This window comes from Tamandua tetradactyla, chromosome 10 (genome assembly GCF_023851605.1).
Source record: "Tamandua tetradactyla isolate mTamTet1 chromosome 10, mTamTet1.pri, whole genome shotgun sequence".
Lineage (NCBI taxonomy): Eukaryota > Metazoa > Chordata > Mammalia > Pilosa > Myrmecophagidae > Tamandua > Tamandua tetradactyla.
The window spans coordinates 106,594,201-106,610,906 of NC_135336.1; the positions used below are offsets into that span (position 1 = coordinate 106,594,201).

The window sequence follows — 16,706 nt, forward strand, 5'->3', positions numbered from 1 at the left end:
AGGACCCACCTCTCCCCATTCCAGCCCCACCCCCTGCCCCGCCCCACCTGAGCCCAGCCCCACCCAGCCCCCGCCCTGCCTGGGGTCCTCTTTGGAGCCCCATTTTTGAGATTTTCTCAGCTCCCCTTGGGGTCTGGGGCTGTCCAGACCCAGCAGCGCCATCGAGGCCGGACTCCTCAGCTTAGACAGGGACTCGCGTGGGCCGGGCCCCAATTCTCCCCTTCGGGTTGCTCTGATGATGCCCGTGGAACTCTGGGGGTGCCTGCCGGGCTGGCCGGGTGCTGTGGGCAGCCCTGTCCCTGGGGGGTGAGGGCACCCATATGGAGGACCGCCCTGTTGGCCAGCACAGGAGACCGCGCCTCCTGGAAGCTGTGGCCCAGTGATGTGGGGTGATTCGATAGGTCATGCCGTCATAACTGCCCACTGCCCCAGGGTCCCCCGAGGCTGGCTGAGCCTGGCAGGCACCCCAGTCCTCAGCAGGCTCCCCGGGTCCCCAGGGCCAGGACTGCATCGCAGCGGCCCTGGCTTGCAGCAAGATCCTGAAGGAGCTGTCCAAAGAGGAGGAGGACACGGACAGCTCGGAGGAGATGCTGGCGCTGGCCGAGGGCTTTGAGCTCAGGGCCATTGGTGAGCGCTGGCTGGGGCAGTGGGGGCTGTGGACGGGGACTGGGGGTGGGCAGAGGCTGGGGGCAGCGGACTGGGCCCCTCCCACGTCCAGGCAGCACCGTCCCCAGGGGGCCCAGTGACGCGACCCCCAAGTCTTCCTGCCCAACTAGGGGTCTTCACGGAGTGCTACCGGAAGGGTGAAGAGAGGGCTCAGAAACTGCTCATCCGCGTGTCGGAGGCCTGGGGGAAGACCACCTGCCTGCAGCTGGCCCTGGAGGCCAAGGACATGAAGTTCGTGTCCCACGGAGGCGTCCAGGTGACTGGGGGACCCCTGGGGGCACAGCCTCCGCTGTGGTTTTGGGTGTCTCAGTGGGGCAGGGACAGCCCCTCACGTACTCCAGGCCTGAAGTTCCTTTGCTCCCCGATTTGGAGATCGGAAAGTGCAGCCAAGCCAAAGCGGGGCTTGGCTGGACACAGCACAGACACTTCCCTCCCCGGCCCGGGGCGCTCCCACCCCAGGGCTGTGCGCTGGGCGCCTGAGGGCCTCTGCTGTCCATGGTGGGCCTGGCACGGTGTGGCAGGGGCCCTGGCAGGGTGTTCCCAGGATGTAGCTTCATGCTGTCACCTAGTCATAGAGTGGCAGTGTTGGGGGGGAGGGGGGTCCCTGTCCCTGCCCCACCCCCGCTCCCCTCTCCCACCCTCCCACCCCCCAGCTTGGAAAGGCAGCTCTGTGGCCCCACTGAGCTGGGAGTCTAAAGGTCCAGGCTGGAGATGGGACACTCGGGATTAGGGTCAAAAGCCTCGGGTTCGAGACCTGGCCCTGCCACCCCCACCCCTCATCCTTCTCTGCTGCGACTTGCTGCTAGGCCCAGCCTGGCACCCCCACCCCTGAGCAGTCCCTTTGGTCCTCACTACGTGGCTGTGGGCCCAGGTGGCTCCGTGATGGGGAAGGACCGGGACTGTGGGGGACATCATGTGAGCTGCCGGCCTGCCCTGAGCCTGCCGTCTGCCCGCAGACCTACCTGACCAAGGTGTGGTGGGGCCAGCTCAGCGTGGACAGCGGGTGGTGGCGGGTGCTCCTGTGCGTGCTGGCCGTCCCGCTGCTCTTTACCAGCTTCATCTCCTTCAGGTGTGCCTGCAGGGGGTGGGGGCACTTCAGGTACACCTGGGGGAGGCTGGGGGGTGTCTCAGGTGTATCTGGGGGTGCACGGAGGGGCTGGGGAATGCTTCGTGTTCACCTGGGGAGGTCTGGGGGGTGTCTCAGGTGTACCTGGGGGGACTGGGGACACACCTCAGGTACACCTGGGGGCAGCTGTAGGGGGTGCTTTAGGTGTGCCTGGTGAGGGGCTGGGGGGTGTTTCAGGTAAGCCTGGGGGGAGGTGTCAGAGAGGGGCTGGGAGAGCTGCGGCATGAAGGCAGGTGCCCCATCCCATCCTACGCAAACGTCAGGAGGCTGCAGCTGCCTGCCCGCCCCACCTTACCCCCTCCTTGGCCTTACCCCTCCACTCCCACCCCACTCCTCCACAGGGCGGGCCTGTAGGGAGCTAGCACGCCAGCTCCTGAGCAGATGGGGAAACTGAGTCACGGGGCCCTGCATGAGCAGCTCTGTTTGGCCAGCCCCTGTGCAGCTCCCTCAGACCCCACCCCATGTTTCCCCCGTGCCTGTGGATGCCGCGGCCTGGCCTTGCGTCTCTCTGCGGCAGAGGGCCGGGAGCGTGGGTCCCCGTGGGTCTGAGCCTGGTCAGCCCGTGTGGGTTGTGCCCTTCCCGTAGAGGGGCCCCAGGTTCGCGCAGGTCTCCCAGGGCCCGTTCGGAGAGAGGCTTAGGCACAGGACCAGAGAGTGAGGGACCGAGCCTGGGGTCACGGGCGCCTCCCAGCCTCAGCTCCCTGGGGACAGCCTCACGCTCCTGCGGGCGCTGGGGAGTGAGCGTTGCGGCTGGCTAAGCTGCGTATTTGCGGCATGGGCAGGGGTGGCTGCCCTTGTGGACAGAGGATGGGAGGTGACCAAGCCGCTGGGGTGCCCTCAGAGGCCGGTGCAAGTGGGGTGTGGGGTGGGCCCTGCCCCCTGAGTGTGAGGTGGGCTAGGGCCCCAGAGCCTGCAGGGGCCTCTTACCCTCACGCCTGAGTGGGGCTGGGGGCAGCAGGACACCTCCAGGGCCAGGGGCTGGCAGTGGGCGGGCTCCAGACTAGCAGCTGGGAAGTTCAAGGCCCAGGTGGAGGCAGATGTGGGGCCCCAAGTTACGCTTTCCTAGAGCCCCAAGAAATGTGTGGGGTGAGCAGCGAGGGCCTGTGGGCCGGGCAGCAGTGTGCTGGGAAACTCACCCCACATCCAGGACCTCCTGTACCCCACTCCTTCCCATAGCTGCTCCCCACTGCTGTCCCCCCATCACACCAGGTGAGGGGTCCTGGGATAGCCAAGGTCAGGCAGAGGTCCTGTGGGATGCTGGGGTTCCCTCGCTGTGCTGTAGGGTGTTGGGACCCCCTCCATCCTGTGGGGTGTCTATTGGGGACTCCACTCTATGCTCTGGGGTCTTGAGGTCCCCTTTCCATCATCTGGGGTGCCAGGGGCACCTCTCTGACCTATGGCGTATCAGGGTTCCCCTCTATGCTGCGGGTGTTGGGGACCCCTCTCCGTCCTGTGGGGTATCTGCCGGGGGCCTCTCTCTGTGCTGTGCGGTCTTAGGGTCCCCCCTCTGTCGTTTGGGGAGCTGGGCGCCCTGGGCCCTCATGCCCCGCCCCCACCGTGGCCCCGCAGGGAGAGGAGGCTGCAGGCCGTGAGCTGCCCCGGCCGCCTGCGCGCCTTCTTCACGGCGCCCGTGGTGGTCTTCCACGTGAACGTCCTGGCCTACTTCGTCTTCCTCTGGCTGTTCGCCTACGTGCTCATCGTGGACTTCCAGCCCACGCCCTCCTGGTGCGAGTGCACCGTCCACTTCTGGCTCTTCTCGCTGGTGTGCGAGGAGATGCGGCAGGTACGGCGCCCCGCCCCCGAGTGCTCAGACACGCCCCATCAAGCTCCGCCCCCGAGTGCTCGGACACGCCCCCACAAGTCCTGCCCCAGGGTGCTCGGACACGCCCCCACCAATCCCCCCCGCCCCCCCCCCCAGTGCTCGGACACGCCCCCACAAGTCCCGCCCCCGAGTGCTTGGGCACGTCCCACCAAGCCCCCTCCACCCCCCACCCCAGTGCTTGGGCACGTCCCACCAATCCCCCCCCCCCCCTGCCCCCCCCCCCCCCCCCAGTGCTCAAACACGCCCCCACCAAGCACTAACCCTGCGGCCTGCCCTACAGTGCTTGGGACATGCCCCGCCAATCCCAGCCCTGCTTCTGAGTGTTGGGAACACCCCTGCCAACCCGAGCCCCCAGCCCAGCCTTTCTTCCCCAGTCTTTGACTCCTTCCCCCATTCCACCTCCCAGTCCTCCATCCTCCTCTTGTCCCCTGGCCCCCCGGAATCCCTGGAAACCCCACCTCTCCCCAAGTCTTTGCCAGGTCCCTGCAGTGCACCAAGCCCCTTACTCCCCCCGGCCCCATGCCCCACCCCATCCTGCCTGCCCGGAGAAACCAGGCAGCCCCAGGGCTTTGGGGGACACTCTGACCTTGGGGGCAGCCAGCTCGGTCACTTTCTCACCAGCGAACCCTGGCCAAGTGCCTGTCCTCAAGGAGCCTGAGATGGCCTGCAGGGTGGGCAAGACCCAGGGCAGGCAGGGTCTCTCTGCCACCAGCGCCCCCCCGCCCCCTCCCCAGAGGGCGCACGCTGCCTCCTGGGCTTCTTTTGACCCCTCAGCTCATGTACCCCCTAGGCACTTACATGACCTATGGCTTGGGTGGGGGTGTCCCTTTCCTCCTCCGGGGAGCGGGTGTCCCCATGTGCCCCCTGCCCCGTGCTAGCAGCTAGTGGCAGCCGACAAACACACACATAGTTGACCCCCTTGCGGCTGGGTGGGGAGGAGGCCTGCCATGGGAGATGGCCTGGTGGGGACTCCCCAGAGCTGAAAGCAGCTCCCACGGCCTGGGGGTGCCCAAGGAGGCGCTGGGCAGAAGGTGGCAGGCCAGGGCTGGGAGGGGGCCATGGCTCTGGGCAGCTGTCTCCTCCCCGCCCAGGCCTGTTTCCTGCTGGGAAGACCCCACGCCACTGAGCCCCAGCCCCGTGGCGGCTCCAGGGCAAAGAGGGAGCCACCTCTCGGGGTGCCTGCCCCCGCACCCGCCCCGCTGCCGGGCTGGGGTCTGGTTCCAGGGTAGGACATGGGCTCTCCCACCTGGAAGGCCAAACAGGGGTTCCCACGGTCCCCTCTTGTGGACGGTCTCTGGGGTCCTTGTGGGAAGGCTGGTAGGGACTGGGGGCCGGGGGTCTTTACCGCCACATGCCAGCTTAGCGACGGGTTGCGGACTCAGGTCCCTGCCTGGGGACCCCTGGCCCTGCCCACTGAGGTGTCCACACGCCAGCCCTGGTGGCAGCAGTAAAGCCGCCCATGTCCCCAGCTGCTCTTCTGTGACCCCCACGGCTGTGGGCTGCGGAAGGTGGTCGCCTTGTACTTCAGCGACTTCTGGAACAAGCTGGACGTGGGCGCCATCCTGCTTTTCTTAGCAGGGCTGACCTGCAGGTGAGGAGCCCAGGGCTGCCGCTGCCTGCCCCGGCCGCGTGTGCCCACGGCACCAGGCCTGTCCCCCCGGACATCCGCTGGCCTGGCTGCCCTGCCTACTCGGCTTCTGGATCTTTCCAAAGAAGAGCCGGCGCTCCCCGGGGGTTCTGGGAGGGCTGGGGTGTCGAGACCCGGTCTGCCCTTAGATGTCACCCCGAGTTTTTGTCACGCTGGGGTCCAGGGTCCAACAGGGCCCCTTGCCTTTGGGACCAGGGAGGGCTGGGGAGGTGAGCCCGGCGGCCAGGCCTGGACAGGTGGTGCTGAGCCCGCGTCTTCACGGCCGCCCCGGCCTCCAGGCTGCTGCCTGCGACGCTGTACCCCGGCCGCGTCATCCTGTCCCTGGGCTTCATCATGTTCTGTCTGCGGCTGATGCACATTTTCACCGTCAGCAAGACATTGGGGCCCAAGATCATCATCGTGAAGCGGATGGTGAGTGCAAGGGGCCTGCGGCCCGAGCTGGGCTCCGGGAGCGGCGGGCTCATGGGCCCCGGGCCTGCTGTGCACACTGCCTCCTCCGGGAAGCCCTCCTTGCCTGTGCTTTCGCATCCCCTCAACCCCTCCCCGTCTCCAGTGCAACTCCTGCGGCTCCCCCGGCGGGGCCCGGCTGTGCCTGACCCCCTGGCAGTGAGGTGGGCTGCCCCGGCACGTCCTGTCTTGCAGATGAAGGACGTCTTCTTCTTCCTCTTCCTGCTGGTCGTGTGGGTGGTGTCGTTTGGGGTGGCCGAGCAGGCCATCCTCATCCACAACGAGAGCCGGCCCGACTGGGTCTTCCGCGGGGTGCTCTACCACTCCTACCTCGCCCTCTTCGGGCAGCTCCCGGCCTACATCGACGGTAGGGCCTGGGGCCCCTGGCCAGGGCGGGCTGCTGCTGGGGTGCACTTGAGAGGGTTCCCGGAGGCGGGTGGCGGAGACGGGGCCGGGGGCAGGCTGAGCCGGGCGCGGCATCCGGGCCACCTGCCCCTGCCTCACGGGGGGCCTGGGGAGGGGGCTGCGGGCTCCACGAGGTGGGGGGTGGCGGGAGGCAGGCCTGAGGTGCTCCTGAGCCGGCCCCCAGGCTGCTGCTGACGGCTCCTCCCCCATGAAATTCCCCCTCACCCCGCCTCCTGCCCAGCCAGACATTGCTTCCTTCTTCTCTGCGGTGAAGACGGGGCGGCGGGGGACAATTTTATACCCTGAGGTTTTACAAAACAGCTTTATTGAGACATAGTTCACATACCATGAAGTTCGCCTGGATAAAGGGTACTGATCAGTGGTTTTTCGTGTATTTGTAGAATCTCATTTTAGAGCATTTTCATCACCCCAGAAGGCGCCCTTCACTCGTCACTCCCTGCCCCCCACCCCCACCCCTCGACAACCTCCCATCTACTCTCTGCTTCCGTAGAGTTGCCTTTTCTGCACATTTCTTATCAATGGGGCCATGTGATGTGAGCCCCTCCGTGGCTGGCCCCTGTCCCTTAGCGTGACCTTTCCAGGGCCCCCCGGGTCGCAGCATGTGTCGGTGCTTCACTGGTTATCCCCACTCACTAGGTCACTGTGTGGAGAGACCGGTCAGCCTTTGGTGAATATTTGGGTTGTTTCCACTTTTTACCTCTTCTAAATAAGGCTGGTAGGAACATTTATTTAACGGTTTTTGTATGGGCAAGAGTGCTGCCATCTTGATAATAGTAGGTATCACTTCTGACTAGGAGTGACGCTCAGGAGAGGCGTTGGTGGGTCACGTGGTGACTACATTTAACTTCTGAGGAGATGCCAACTGTTCACCTGTTTTCCACAGCAGTGGCACCATTCCACATTCCACATTCCATGTTTCCCCAGAGTGGGTGAGGGCTCCAGTTTCTCTGCATTCTCGCCCGTATACGCCATCGTCCATCTTTTTTATCGTAGCCATATTCTGGGAATAAAGTGGTATCTCAATGTTCTTTTTTTAAAAATTTTTTTAAAATTGTAAAATATAATATATGCAGAAAGCAAAGAAAAAAATCAGTAGTTTTCAAAGCGCTGTTCAACAAGCAGTTACAGAACAGAGGTCAGAGTTTGTCACGGGCTACCATACCATCATCTCAGATTTTTCCTTCTAGCTGCTCCAAAGCGCTGGAGACTAAAAGAAATATGAATATAGTGATTCAGCAGCCACGCTTGCTTGTTAAATCCCATTTTCTCTGTTATGCTTCCTCCTCCTTTAATCCTCCCAGTCTATAGGGATCTCTGGGGAATGCCTGTTCTGACTTTTTCATGTTGAGGAAGGGTGTTCTCACTAAAGAATGGGGGGATTCGATGGGGTTTTGATTTGCGTTACTCTAATGACTAATTATCTTGAGCATCTTTTCATGTACTTATTGGCCATTATTTTTATCTTCTTTGGAAAAATACCTATTCCTAGTCTTTGCCCATTTTTCTATTGGTTTGCTGGTCTTTTGATGGAGCAGTTGTAAGAGTTCTTTATATGTTCTGGATACTGGTGCATTTTCATCAATATGCTTTATAAACATTTTCTCTCATTCTGTGGGTTGTCTTTTCACTTTCTTGATGCATGTCCTTTGAAGCACATTTTTTTTTAAATTGATGAATTTATCAATCTCTTTCACTGTTTGACTTTTGGTGTCATATCTAAGAAACCATTGTCAAACCCAAGTTTGCTAGGCTGCTATGACAGATAGCACACAATGGGTTGACGTATACAAAGAGAATTTATTGGCTCACAGTTTTAGAAACTCGAAGTCAAAAGTCAAGATATCATCAAGGCTTGCTTCCTTCCCAAAGACCATAGTATCCCAGGGTTGGCTTGCCAAAGTTCTTGATTCTTGAGGTTTCTTGGCTTGAATATCTGCCTCATGTCACAGAGGGATGTTGTCTCCTGTATTCCACCTTCTTACTTCTCAGTCCTCTTTATAAAGCCTTCAGTAATCTGGGTTAAGGCCTACCCTGCTTCAGTTGACCACCCCTTACCTAAGAATAACATCTCCAAGAGTTCTTACTCACAAGGGGTCCTCACCTGCAGGAATGTGGGTTAAAAGTAAGAACCTATACTTATTGAGGTACACAATTCATGCAACCACAGCAGGACCCCCACCATTAGTACCTGTTTTTCTCCAAAGAGTTTTATAGTTTTAGCTCTTACTTTTAGCATTTGATCTGGTTAGAGTTAATTTTTCTATCTGGTAGGATGCAGGCATCCAGCCTCATTCTTTTGTATGTGGATAGCTGGTCGGTCCAGCACCATTTATTGACGAGATTTTTATTTTTCTGTTGAATGGTCTTGGCACCCTACTCAAAAATCAGTTGGCTATAGATGTTTGGGTTTATTTCTAGACTTTCAGTTCTATCCCGTTGGCCTATCCTTGTGTTGATGCTTCGGTGACTATTGTTTTGTGCTAAGTTTTCAAGTCGGAAATTGTGAATCCTCCTACTTGATTCTTTTTTGGAAGATTGTTTTGACTATTCTAGGTTCCTTGCAATTCCTTTTGAATTTTATGATCAATTTGTCAGTTTCTACAAAGAATCCAGCTGGGATTTTGTTAGGGATTGCATTGAACAATATTTTGTAGTTTTATGAGTACAAGTTTTGCACTTCTTTTGTTGAATTTATTTCTAAGTGTTTGATTATTTTTGGTGCTATTAGGGAAATGGAGTTATTTTCTTAATTTCATTTTTGGATTGTTCACTGGTGAGTGTATGGAAATAAGAGACTTTCTTTATTGATTTGGATCCTGTAACTGCTGAATTTGTTTATTAGTTCTAATAGTTTTTTTAGTGGATTTCTTAAGATTTTCTGTGTACAAGATTGTGTTGCTTACGAATACAGATAGTTTTACTTCTTCCTATCACATCTGAATGCCTTTTATTTCTTTTTTTTGCCTGATTGCTCTGTCTAGAACCTCCAGAGCAGTGTTGAGTAGAAGTGATAAAAGTGGGCATCCTTGTCTTCTGATCATCAGTCTTTTCCTATTTGTTTGCTGAAGGTTTTTGTAAATGTCTTTTTTTCAGGTTGAAGAAGTTCCCTTTTGTTACTACTTTGTTGAGTGTTTTTATTATGAAAGGGTTTGAGATTTAATGAAATGCTTTTCTGCCCCTTTTGAAATGCTCATGCAGTTTTTGTTCTTTATTTTGTTAATATAATGTCTTGTATTGATTAGTTTTCATATGGTGAACAATCCTTGCATTCCTGGGATGAATCTCACTTGGTTGGAATATAATCGTTTTTATACATGACTAGATTTTGTTTGTTAATATTTTGTTGAGCATTTTTGCATATGTATTCATAAAGGATATTGGTCTGTAGTTTTTTTTCTTATCATATCTTTATCTGGTTTTGGTGCTAGGGAAACACAGGCTTCATAGAATGAATTAGGAATATCTCCTCTTCTTTCTTTTGGAAGACTTTGTGAAGGATGGATGTTACTTCTTCTTTAAACATTAGGTGGAATTTATCAGTGAAACTGTCTGGGCCTTTGTGTGAAATTTAAAAATTACTAGTTCAATCTGTTATAGGTCTATTTGGATTTTCTGTTTCTTCCCAAGACAGTTTTGATGGTTTGTAGTTTTCTAGGAATTTGTAAATTACTTATCTAAATGATCTATTTGTTAGTTTGTATTATTTCCTTATCATCCTTTTTATTTCTGTAAGATCGGTAGTAAATGTTTCCTCTTTCATTTCCAATTTTGTGTCTGCTCTCTTTTTTCCTTAGGTAACCTAGCCCAAGGATTGTAGTTTTGTTGATCTGTTCAAAGAGCCCAAATTTGTTTTGTTGGTTTTCTGTGTTGTTTTTTCTATTCTTTATTTCACTTATCTCCACTCTAATTTTTATTGCTTCCTTTCTTTTGCTTGCTTTTGATTTAGTTTGTTCCTCTTTTTCTAGTTTCCTAAGGTGGGAGGTTAGATTATTGATTTGAGATTTTTTAAACATAGGCATTTGTCATTATTATAGTGGATTTTTATCTTAGAAAATTAGTAATACTTTAAAAACATATTTGATTACACAATAGTGGATGCTAATGGTTAAAAAAATTCTAAATTCAAGCAAGTACGAAGAAAAATATTATCCATACTTCCACTTCCCAGAATTAACCACTCAGTGTATTTCCTTAGAGATTTCCTAATGCACAAATTATATGTTATCTTCTATTATAGACATTTTGTTTTTCTACAAATGTGGGACTATATTTTGTTTTGTAGTGACCTATTCTGCTTATCAGTATATGGCCTCAGAAGCAGGTTCCTTTCTTCTTGTGTCAGTTCTATTTGCTATAGTTGTTAATGTTTTTATTTTAAACTCTTCCCTGGAGAGTAACCCCCAAGGTAGGAATCTGTACCTCTGATGCTTGACCCCTGGCTGGTGTCCAGGACGTGTCCTGGTTGGAAGGATGGCAGCCACGTCCCCTGAATGCAGAGGTTCTGCTGGCACAGACAGGTGTCCCTCTGGGGACCCTCTTTGGGATGAGGTCACCCTGATGGGCAGGTGTCCAGGCCTGTGGGCATCCTCTGCAGGAGACACTGCCAGCAGCCCAGGTATGGTCTGCCTTCTTTCCTGGTCACCCACCCATTTCTCCACCCCAGGAGTGAACTTCAACCCCGACCAGTGCAGCCCCAATGGCACAGACCCTTACAAGCCCAAGTGCCCCGAGACAGACATGACCCAGCTCACGCCTGCCTTCCCCAACTGGCTGACGGTCATCCTGCTCTGCCTCTACCTGCTCTTCACCAACATCCTGCTGCTCAACCTGCTCATCGCCATGTTCAAGTGGGTCCATGGTTGGCAGCAGGGCTGGGGTGGGGGGGACGAGGAGGGGCTGGAGGGGGGGGACGAGGAGTGGCTGGAGCGGTGGGGGGGATGAGGAGGGGCTGGAGCGGTGGGGGGGGACGAGGAGGGGCTGGAGCGGTGGGGGGGACGAGGAGGGGCTGGAGGGGGGGACGAGGAGGGGTTGGAGCAGTGGTGGGGGGGACGAGGAGGGGCTGGAGCAGTGGTGGGGGGGGACGAGGAGGGGCTGGAGCGGTGGTGGGGGGGACGAGGAGGGGCTGGAGTGGTGAGGGGGACGAGGAGGGGCTGGAGTGGTGTGTGGGGCCAGGTGGGGAGGGCGGGGCAGGTCCCGCCCAGCTCCCAGAATCTTGATGAGCTATAAGTTTGGAGAGGACTCTGGCTCAGGGGCTGGGAGGAGCGGGGCCCCATGGTGCCCCAAGGAATGCTGAGGATCCCCAAGGAGCCCCAAGGAATGCCAAAGACCCTCAAAGTTTCCCAAGGAATGCCAAGGATCCTCAGGGATCACCAAGGAGCCCCAAGGAGCCCCAAGGAGCCCCAAGACATGCCAAGAAGCCCCAGCGATCCCCAAGGAGCCTCAAGGAGTGTTAAGGACCCTTAAGGAGTGCCAAGAATCTCCAAGGAACCCTAAGGAGTGGCAAGGATCCTCAAGGAGCACCAAGGAGTCTCAAGGAGCCCAAGGAATGCCAAGGAGCTCCAAGGAGCCCCAAAGAGTGCCAAGGAGCGCTAGCCCCCTCCAGAGGCCACAGACTTTGGAGAAAGCACAACCTACCAGCAACTTGACTTTGGACATCTAACCTTCAGCATGCTGAGCAGATACAATCTTCTGTTACAGGCGACCAGGCGGGGCTTTGTTGCAGCATCCCTGCCAACCTGAGGCACTGGGTGTCTTCTGTCACTTGCTCTTTCTACTCAACACTTTCTCTCAGGGTCCTTGCAGTGGACTGTTAGAATGGCTGTGCAGCACACCGCTGAGAGGGAGGCTTTGGGGCCTAACTGCCAGGGTTTGCCTCTGCTCTACTGCTTACTGCCTGTGTGTCCTTGGGCTCATTGCCTAACCTCTCTGTGCCTCAGTTTCCTTGCTTTAAAAATAGAGCTGACAGTTGTTCTGTCCTCAGGGCACTGTGGTGCTTAAGCAGCGCAGGTCACGCCTGGCACATGGGAGGGTCTTTAATACCCACTGCCTTCTTTGTTGGCCAGATGGTGCCCACGGCAAGATGTTACATCATTTATTCTCATGCCCAGTGCTTGCCTGGGGAATGAGCTATGGCCGCTGACTGCTCAGGCTTTCTCCACACCGCTAGATATAGTTGACCCCTTATGACCTGGAGGCTGTACCCTCTCCCCCATGGCCTTTGACCTTGGAGCCCCCTGGGTCCTGTCCCTGCTGCCCCACCACCCCCCTAGGAGCCTGTTCTGAACTGTGGCTTCCTCTGGGATTATTTCCTTGAATCCCAGCCCAAGGGGAGCAGCCCCCCATCTGGTTTCCCACGCAGTTCAGGGTTGTGCTTTTCTGTGTCCTCGGCACAGTTTTTACACGTGTGCTCCACCCCCCTCCTCTCTGTTTGCTCAGCTGCTCCTCGAAGATTCTGTGTGCTTTGTTCCTTCGCGGACATCTGTGCTCAGCAGAGTTTGGGCCGTCTGAAGCCACCGTGTGCTGGTCCCTGTGCCCTGCCAGCATGTGACCCGACGTGGCAGAGGATGGGGGGGCCTTGAGACAGGGGGTGCTTCTGATTCTCTGGGTGGCCTCAGATCGTCACAGGCTCCTTAGGCGAGGGGATGGCAGCGTCAGGCAGGAAGACGTGGCCACCGAGGCAGAGTGCGCAGGGATGCCACTGAGAGCCGAAGGGTGCTGGCAGCCCTAAAGCTGGAGGAGGCGAGGACCCAGGTTCCCCGGGGGCCTCCGGAAGGAACCGGCACTGGCCACGCCTGGACCTTAGCCCAGAGAGACCCGTTTTTCAGGCTCCAGAATCGAAAGATAATTCATTTGTCTTGTCTCATGCCATTGAATTGGTGGTTTGTCACGACAGCAAGAGAAAATTTGCACATTATTCTTCCTCACTGGAAATCTTGAGATTTTCCTGGAGCCCTTGCTGTTTTGAAAGGATTCGGTCTTATCACAGAGCTTTTAGAATCTTGCTGTTGTGTTGTGTGGAACAAAAAGTACAAAACCTGTGATGTGTCCTGGGAAGCAGGTCGTGTCCTGTGCCTGTCACCTGTCACCTGTCACCTGTGGAAGCCAGCAGTCCTGAGTAGCCTGGGCTGCTCCTGCAGGATTAAACTTAGACACCTGGGGAAAGGAGAAGCCGAGGACCCGACATAAGAACCAGCATAAGAAGGACTCCTGAAGGCAGGAGAAGCCGTGACGTTAAAAGCCGGGTGTTTGGGGACCTGTGGTTCCGGGGGACCCTGGGCTGGCCCGGGGAGTTCTCAGGCCTGCACCCAGCCCCGAGGCGGCTGCAGGTGGGGCCTGCCCCTCCCTGCACCCCTCCCCGTGTCCCTGCGCACCTGCTTCCATAACATGGAACCATTCTCCAGCCCCTCATTGCTTTCCTGGCCTCTGGGCCCTGCAGACCCGCAACCCTTGTTCGGCTCGTCCCATGCCCGTACAGCAGCTGGTGCTGGTCACCACTGCCTGTCTCCTAATGGGTTCCGTTCTCTGAGAGACGCTGAATCTCTGCTAGGGGGGTTGAGACAGAGACCAGCAATGCCTCGGCAGGCACGGGGCAGGTGGGAGCAAGTGGGACCTCCTGTTCTCCATCTCAGTCTGACCCTGATGAGGCCCCTCAGCCAGGTGACAGTGCATCCACACTGAGCTTCCCCTCTGCTGGCTGTCTTCAGATCAGATCCAACCGATACACCCCTTCTAGAGGGAAAGGCTGGGGAAGGTCTCTCTCCTGGCCAGAGTCTGCTTTGTTTTGTTTCTTAATGAGGTTTATAAAATCTGAAAGCGTTGGCTTCTTCTCTTTTCTCCCCTTGGCTCCCAGGAAGCTCACAGTTTTACACCTCCTGGACTAATGATCTTTTTCTGCATTTATGATTCCCCTGGTCTGTAACACTTTGTGTTTGTAATTGTGCAGTATCACAGATGCTCGGGGCAGTGGGACGGGTTATATGTTGCCAGTGGAAGGACCCACTGTGTCTGCCGTCCCCGCGTGACTGGTGTCTCCCCCGCCGCCCGCAGTTACACCTTCCAGCAGGTGCAGGAGCACACGGACCAGATCTGGAAGTTCCAGCGTCACGACCTGATCGAGGAGTACCACGGGCGGCCCCCGGCCCCGCCGCCCCTCATCATCCTCAGCCACCTGCAGCTCCTGGTCAAGAGGCTTGTCCTGAAAGTGCCGGCCAAGAGGCACAGGCAGCTCAGTAAGCTGCCCCTCCCCCGGCACCCATGCGCTTCCTCCACCCCTGGGGTGCAGGCAGGGTTTGGGGTGCGGCAGGGCAGCTCGTTGCAGACTCACGGAGGCTCAGAATTCAGTCTGTCAGGCTGTTATTCCTGAAGCAGCACCCCCACTCCCCACCCCCACCCCTGCCTGCAGTGACTGCTCACCGTCCATTCCGGGGGTGGCCGTGGCTGGTCTCCTACTGTCTGGCTCAGGGCCTGAGGCCAGTCCGTCCCCCTCTGCCCCTGCTCCTCCCGACAGAAAACAAGCTCGAGAAGAACGAGGAGGCTGCCCTCCTCTCCTGGGAGATGTTCCTGAAGGAGAATTACCTGCAGAACCAGCAGTACCAGCTGAAGCAGCGGTCCAACCAGAAGATCCCAGAGATCAGCGACAGGTTCGTGCTGCGAGGCGGCCCCGGGCACTTGGGGCTGGGGAAGTGCTGTGCCCGGGCCCGGGCCCAGCTATCCCCCTATGGGCCAAGGGGAGTGCAAAGGGCCCCCCAGTTCCAGGCCTACTGGCTCCCTCCTGGGGATTGGAGGCCGGGAGCCTGAGCAGTGTGCCGGGGACCCTTGGGTGCCTGAGGCAGGTGCTCAGGCCGAGAGGGTATGGGCAGCTGAGTGCTGGATTGCTCTGAGGGTGGGCCCCTGCTGGGGGAGCCCCCTGGTCCCAGCTTGCTGCAGTCCCTGCTGGGCCAGGACAGCCGGCCCCAGCTCTTTGGCCCCCTTCGGCGCTGTTTTTGTTTGCTAAAGCTGCCGGAACACAATATACCAAAAATGGGTGGGCTCTTTTAAAGAGAATTTACTAAATTACAAGTTTACAGACTAAGTACCATCATCCTCAGTCAGCTGCAAGAGGTTGAAAATACTGGCCAGAGAAAGACACCTTGACTCAAAAAAGGCCAATCTGGGAAGGCACGTGGCTGGCGTCTGCTGGTCCTTTGGCTTCTCATTTCAAACAGCTTCCCAGGGGACGTTTCCTTCTGTATCTCCAAGGTCTCTGCTGTGTGGGCTCTGAAACGTTCCCAAAATGGTTCCCTCTTTAAGGGCTCCAGTAAGGGACCCCCCCACCTTGAATGGGTGGAGACACATCTCCATGGAAACCACCTAATCAGAAGGTCCCACCCACGGTTGGGTGGGTCACTTCTCTACGGAAACAATCAAAAAGCTCCCACCCGGCAATGAATGAGGATTAAAGGTCTGGCTTCTCTGGGTCCATGACAGTCTCACGCAGGCACAGGTACCTACCCTGTGCTCTCAGTCCTCCACGCCTGAGGTCAGTGCTGGGGACAAAGATCCGCCTCCTTCCTTCCACCTGCGGCCCCTGCCCAGCTGGGCACTAGCAGGGCACAGCTCCCCACCTGACCATGGGGCACAGAGGCCGGGAAGGTCTCCACCTGCCCTCGGTCTGGGCGTGACTGTGGGACCAGCCCTCTGGACCCAGGCTCTTCATTAAGTGAGGGCAGGAGTTGTGGGCATCTAGTTACAGGCGGTTCCTGGGCCCTGGCATGGAGCATTCCTGGGGTCCTGCTGGAGAGGGCAGACTGGCGCGGCCAAGGGGGTGGGCCTTCGGCCCCTGTCCTGACGTATGCCTCCCTCGCGTCACTGTGCAGTGTGACGCTGCGTTTCCCACTGCTTAGGGCTGTCATGAGGGTGACACTGTGCCGGTTAAGTGTCCAGCATGGTGCTCGAAACGTGGTCTGCACTCCGTGAGCACTGGCGGTTTAGTCATTGTTTCACTGTGGCTGCTGCACGTTAGAGATGATGATGATGATGATGGTGATGGTGAGCTAGCTGCTGGGCCAAGGCTCTTCTAACACCCATGCCAGGTGGGCCAGAGCTTGCTTGAGTCTGGGCGTGGTGACACCCAGCTGAGCTGTGGGTGTTCTCTTTGCCTGGGACAGTTGCCTCCCAAGTGGATGCGGCCTTGACCTCCTGCTTTGTCCAGGAGTCACCTCATCAGGGAGCTTTCCTGCTCCCTAGCCACTCGATTCCCATATCATGCCTTTTAAAAAATTCTTCATACTTACATGACACCTAACATCAGTTGGTCAGTTGATTGGCTGGTCGATTGATTGGTCATTCAGTTGATTGCGTGGTTGATTGGTTGGGCAGTCACCTGGTAGGTTGGTGGTTGGTCCGTTGCTTGGGCAGTCAGTGGTTGGTTGATTGTTTGGACGGTCTGCCAATTGGTTGGTAATTGATTACTTGGTTGGACAGTCAGCCAGTTGGCTGGTTGGCTGGTCAGTCAAGCAGTTGGTTGTTGGCTGGATGGTCAGTAAATAGGTTGGTGGTTGGATGATTGGTTGGACAGTCAGCCAGTTGGCTGC

At 56.7% G+C, this 16,706-nt stretch overlaps 1 protein-coding gene across 9 annotated transcripts in view; it reads left to right on the plus strand.

Moving 5' to 3' along the window:
• TRPM2 (transient receptor potential cation channel subfamily M member 2) overlaps positions 1 to 16,706 on the plus strand; it is a 60,538-nt gene that overhangs the window by 27,602 nt on the left and 16,230 nt on the right. For 8 of the 9 annotated variants that reach the window (XM_077119147.1, XM_077119144.1, XM_077119148.1 and 5 more), the window contains 10 exons: positions 498 to 627; positions 777 to 922; positions 1,623 to 1,735; positions 3,362 to 3,575; positions 5,084 to 5,205; positions 5,541 to 5,673; positions 5,905 to 6,076; positions 10,799 to 10,982; positions 14,182 to 14,363; positions 14,642 to 14,774. In XM_077119147.1, coding sequence (XP_076975262.1) covers positions 498 to 627; positions 777 to 922; positions 1,623 to 1,735; positions 3,362 to 3,575; positions 5,084 to 5,205; positions 5,541 to 5,673; positions 5,905 to 6,076; positions 10,799 to 10,982; positions 14,182 to 14,363; positions 14,642 to 14,774 — 1,529 coding nt within the window. Of the gene's footprint in view, positions 1 to 497; positions 628 to 776; positions 923 to 1,622; positions 1,736 to 3,361; positions 3,576 to 5,083; positions 5,206 to 5,540; positions 5,674 to 5,904; positions 6,077 to 10,798; positions 10,983 to 14,181; positions 14,364 to 14,641; positions 14,775 to 15,423; positions 16,620 to 16,706 lie in introns of those variants that run through there. The other variant, XM_077119152.1, reaches the window with a different exon arrangement.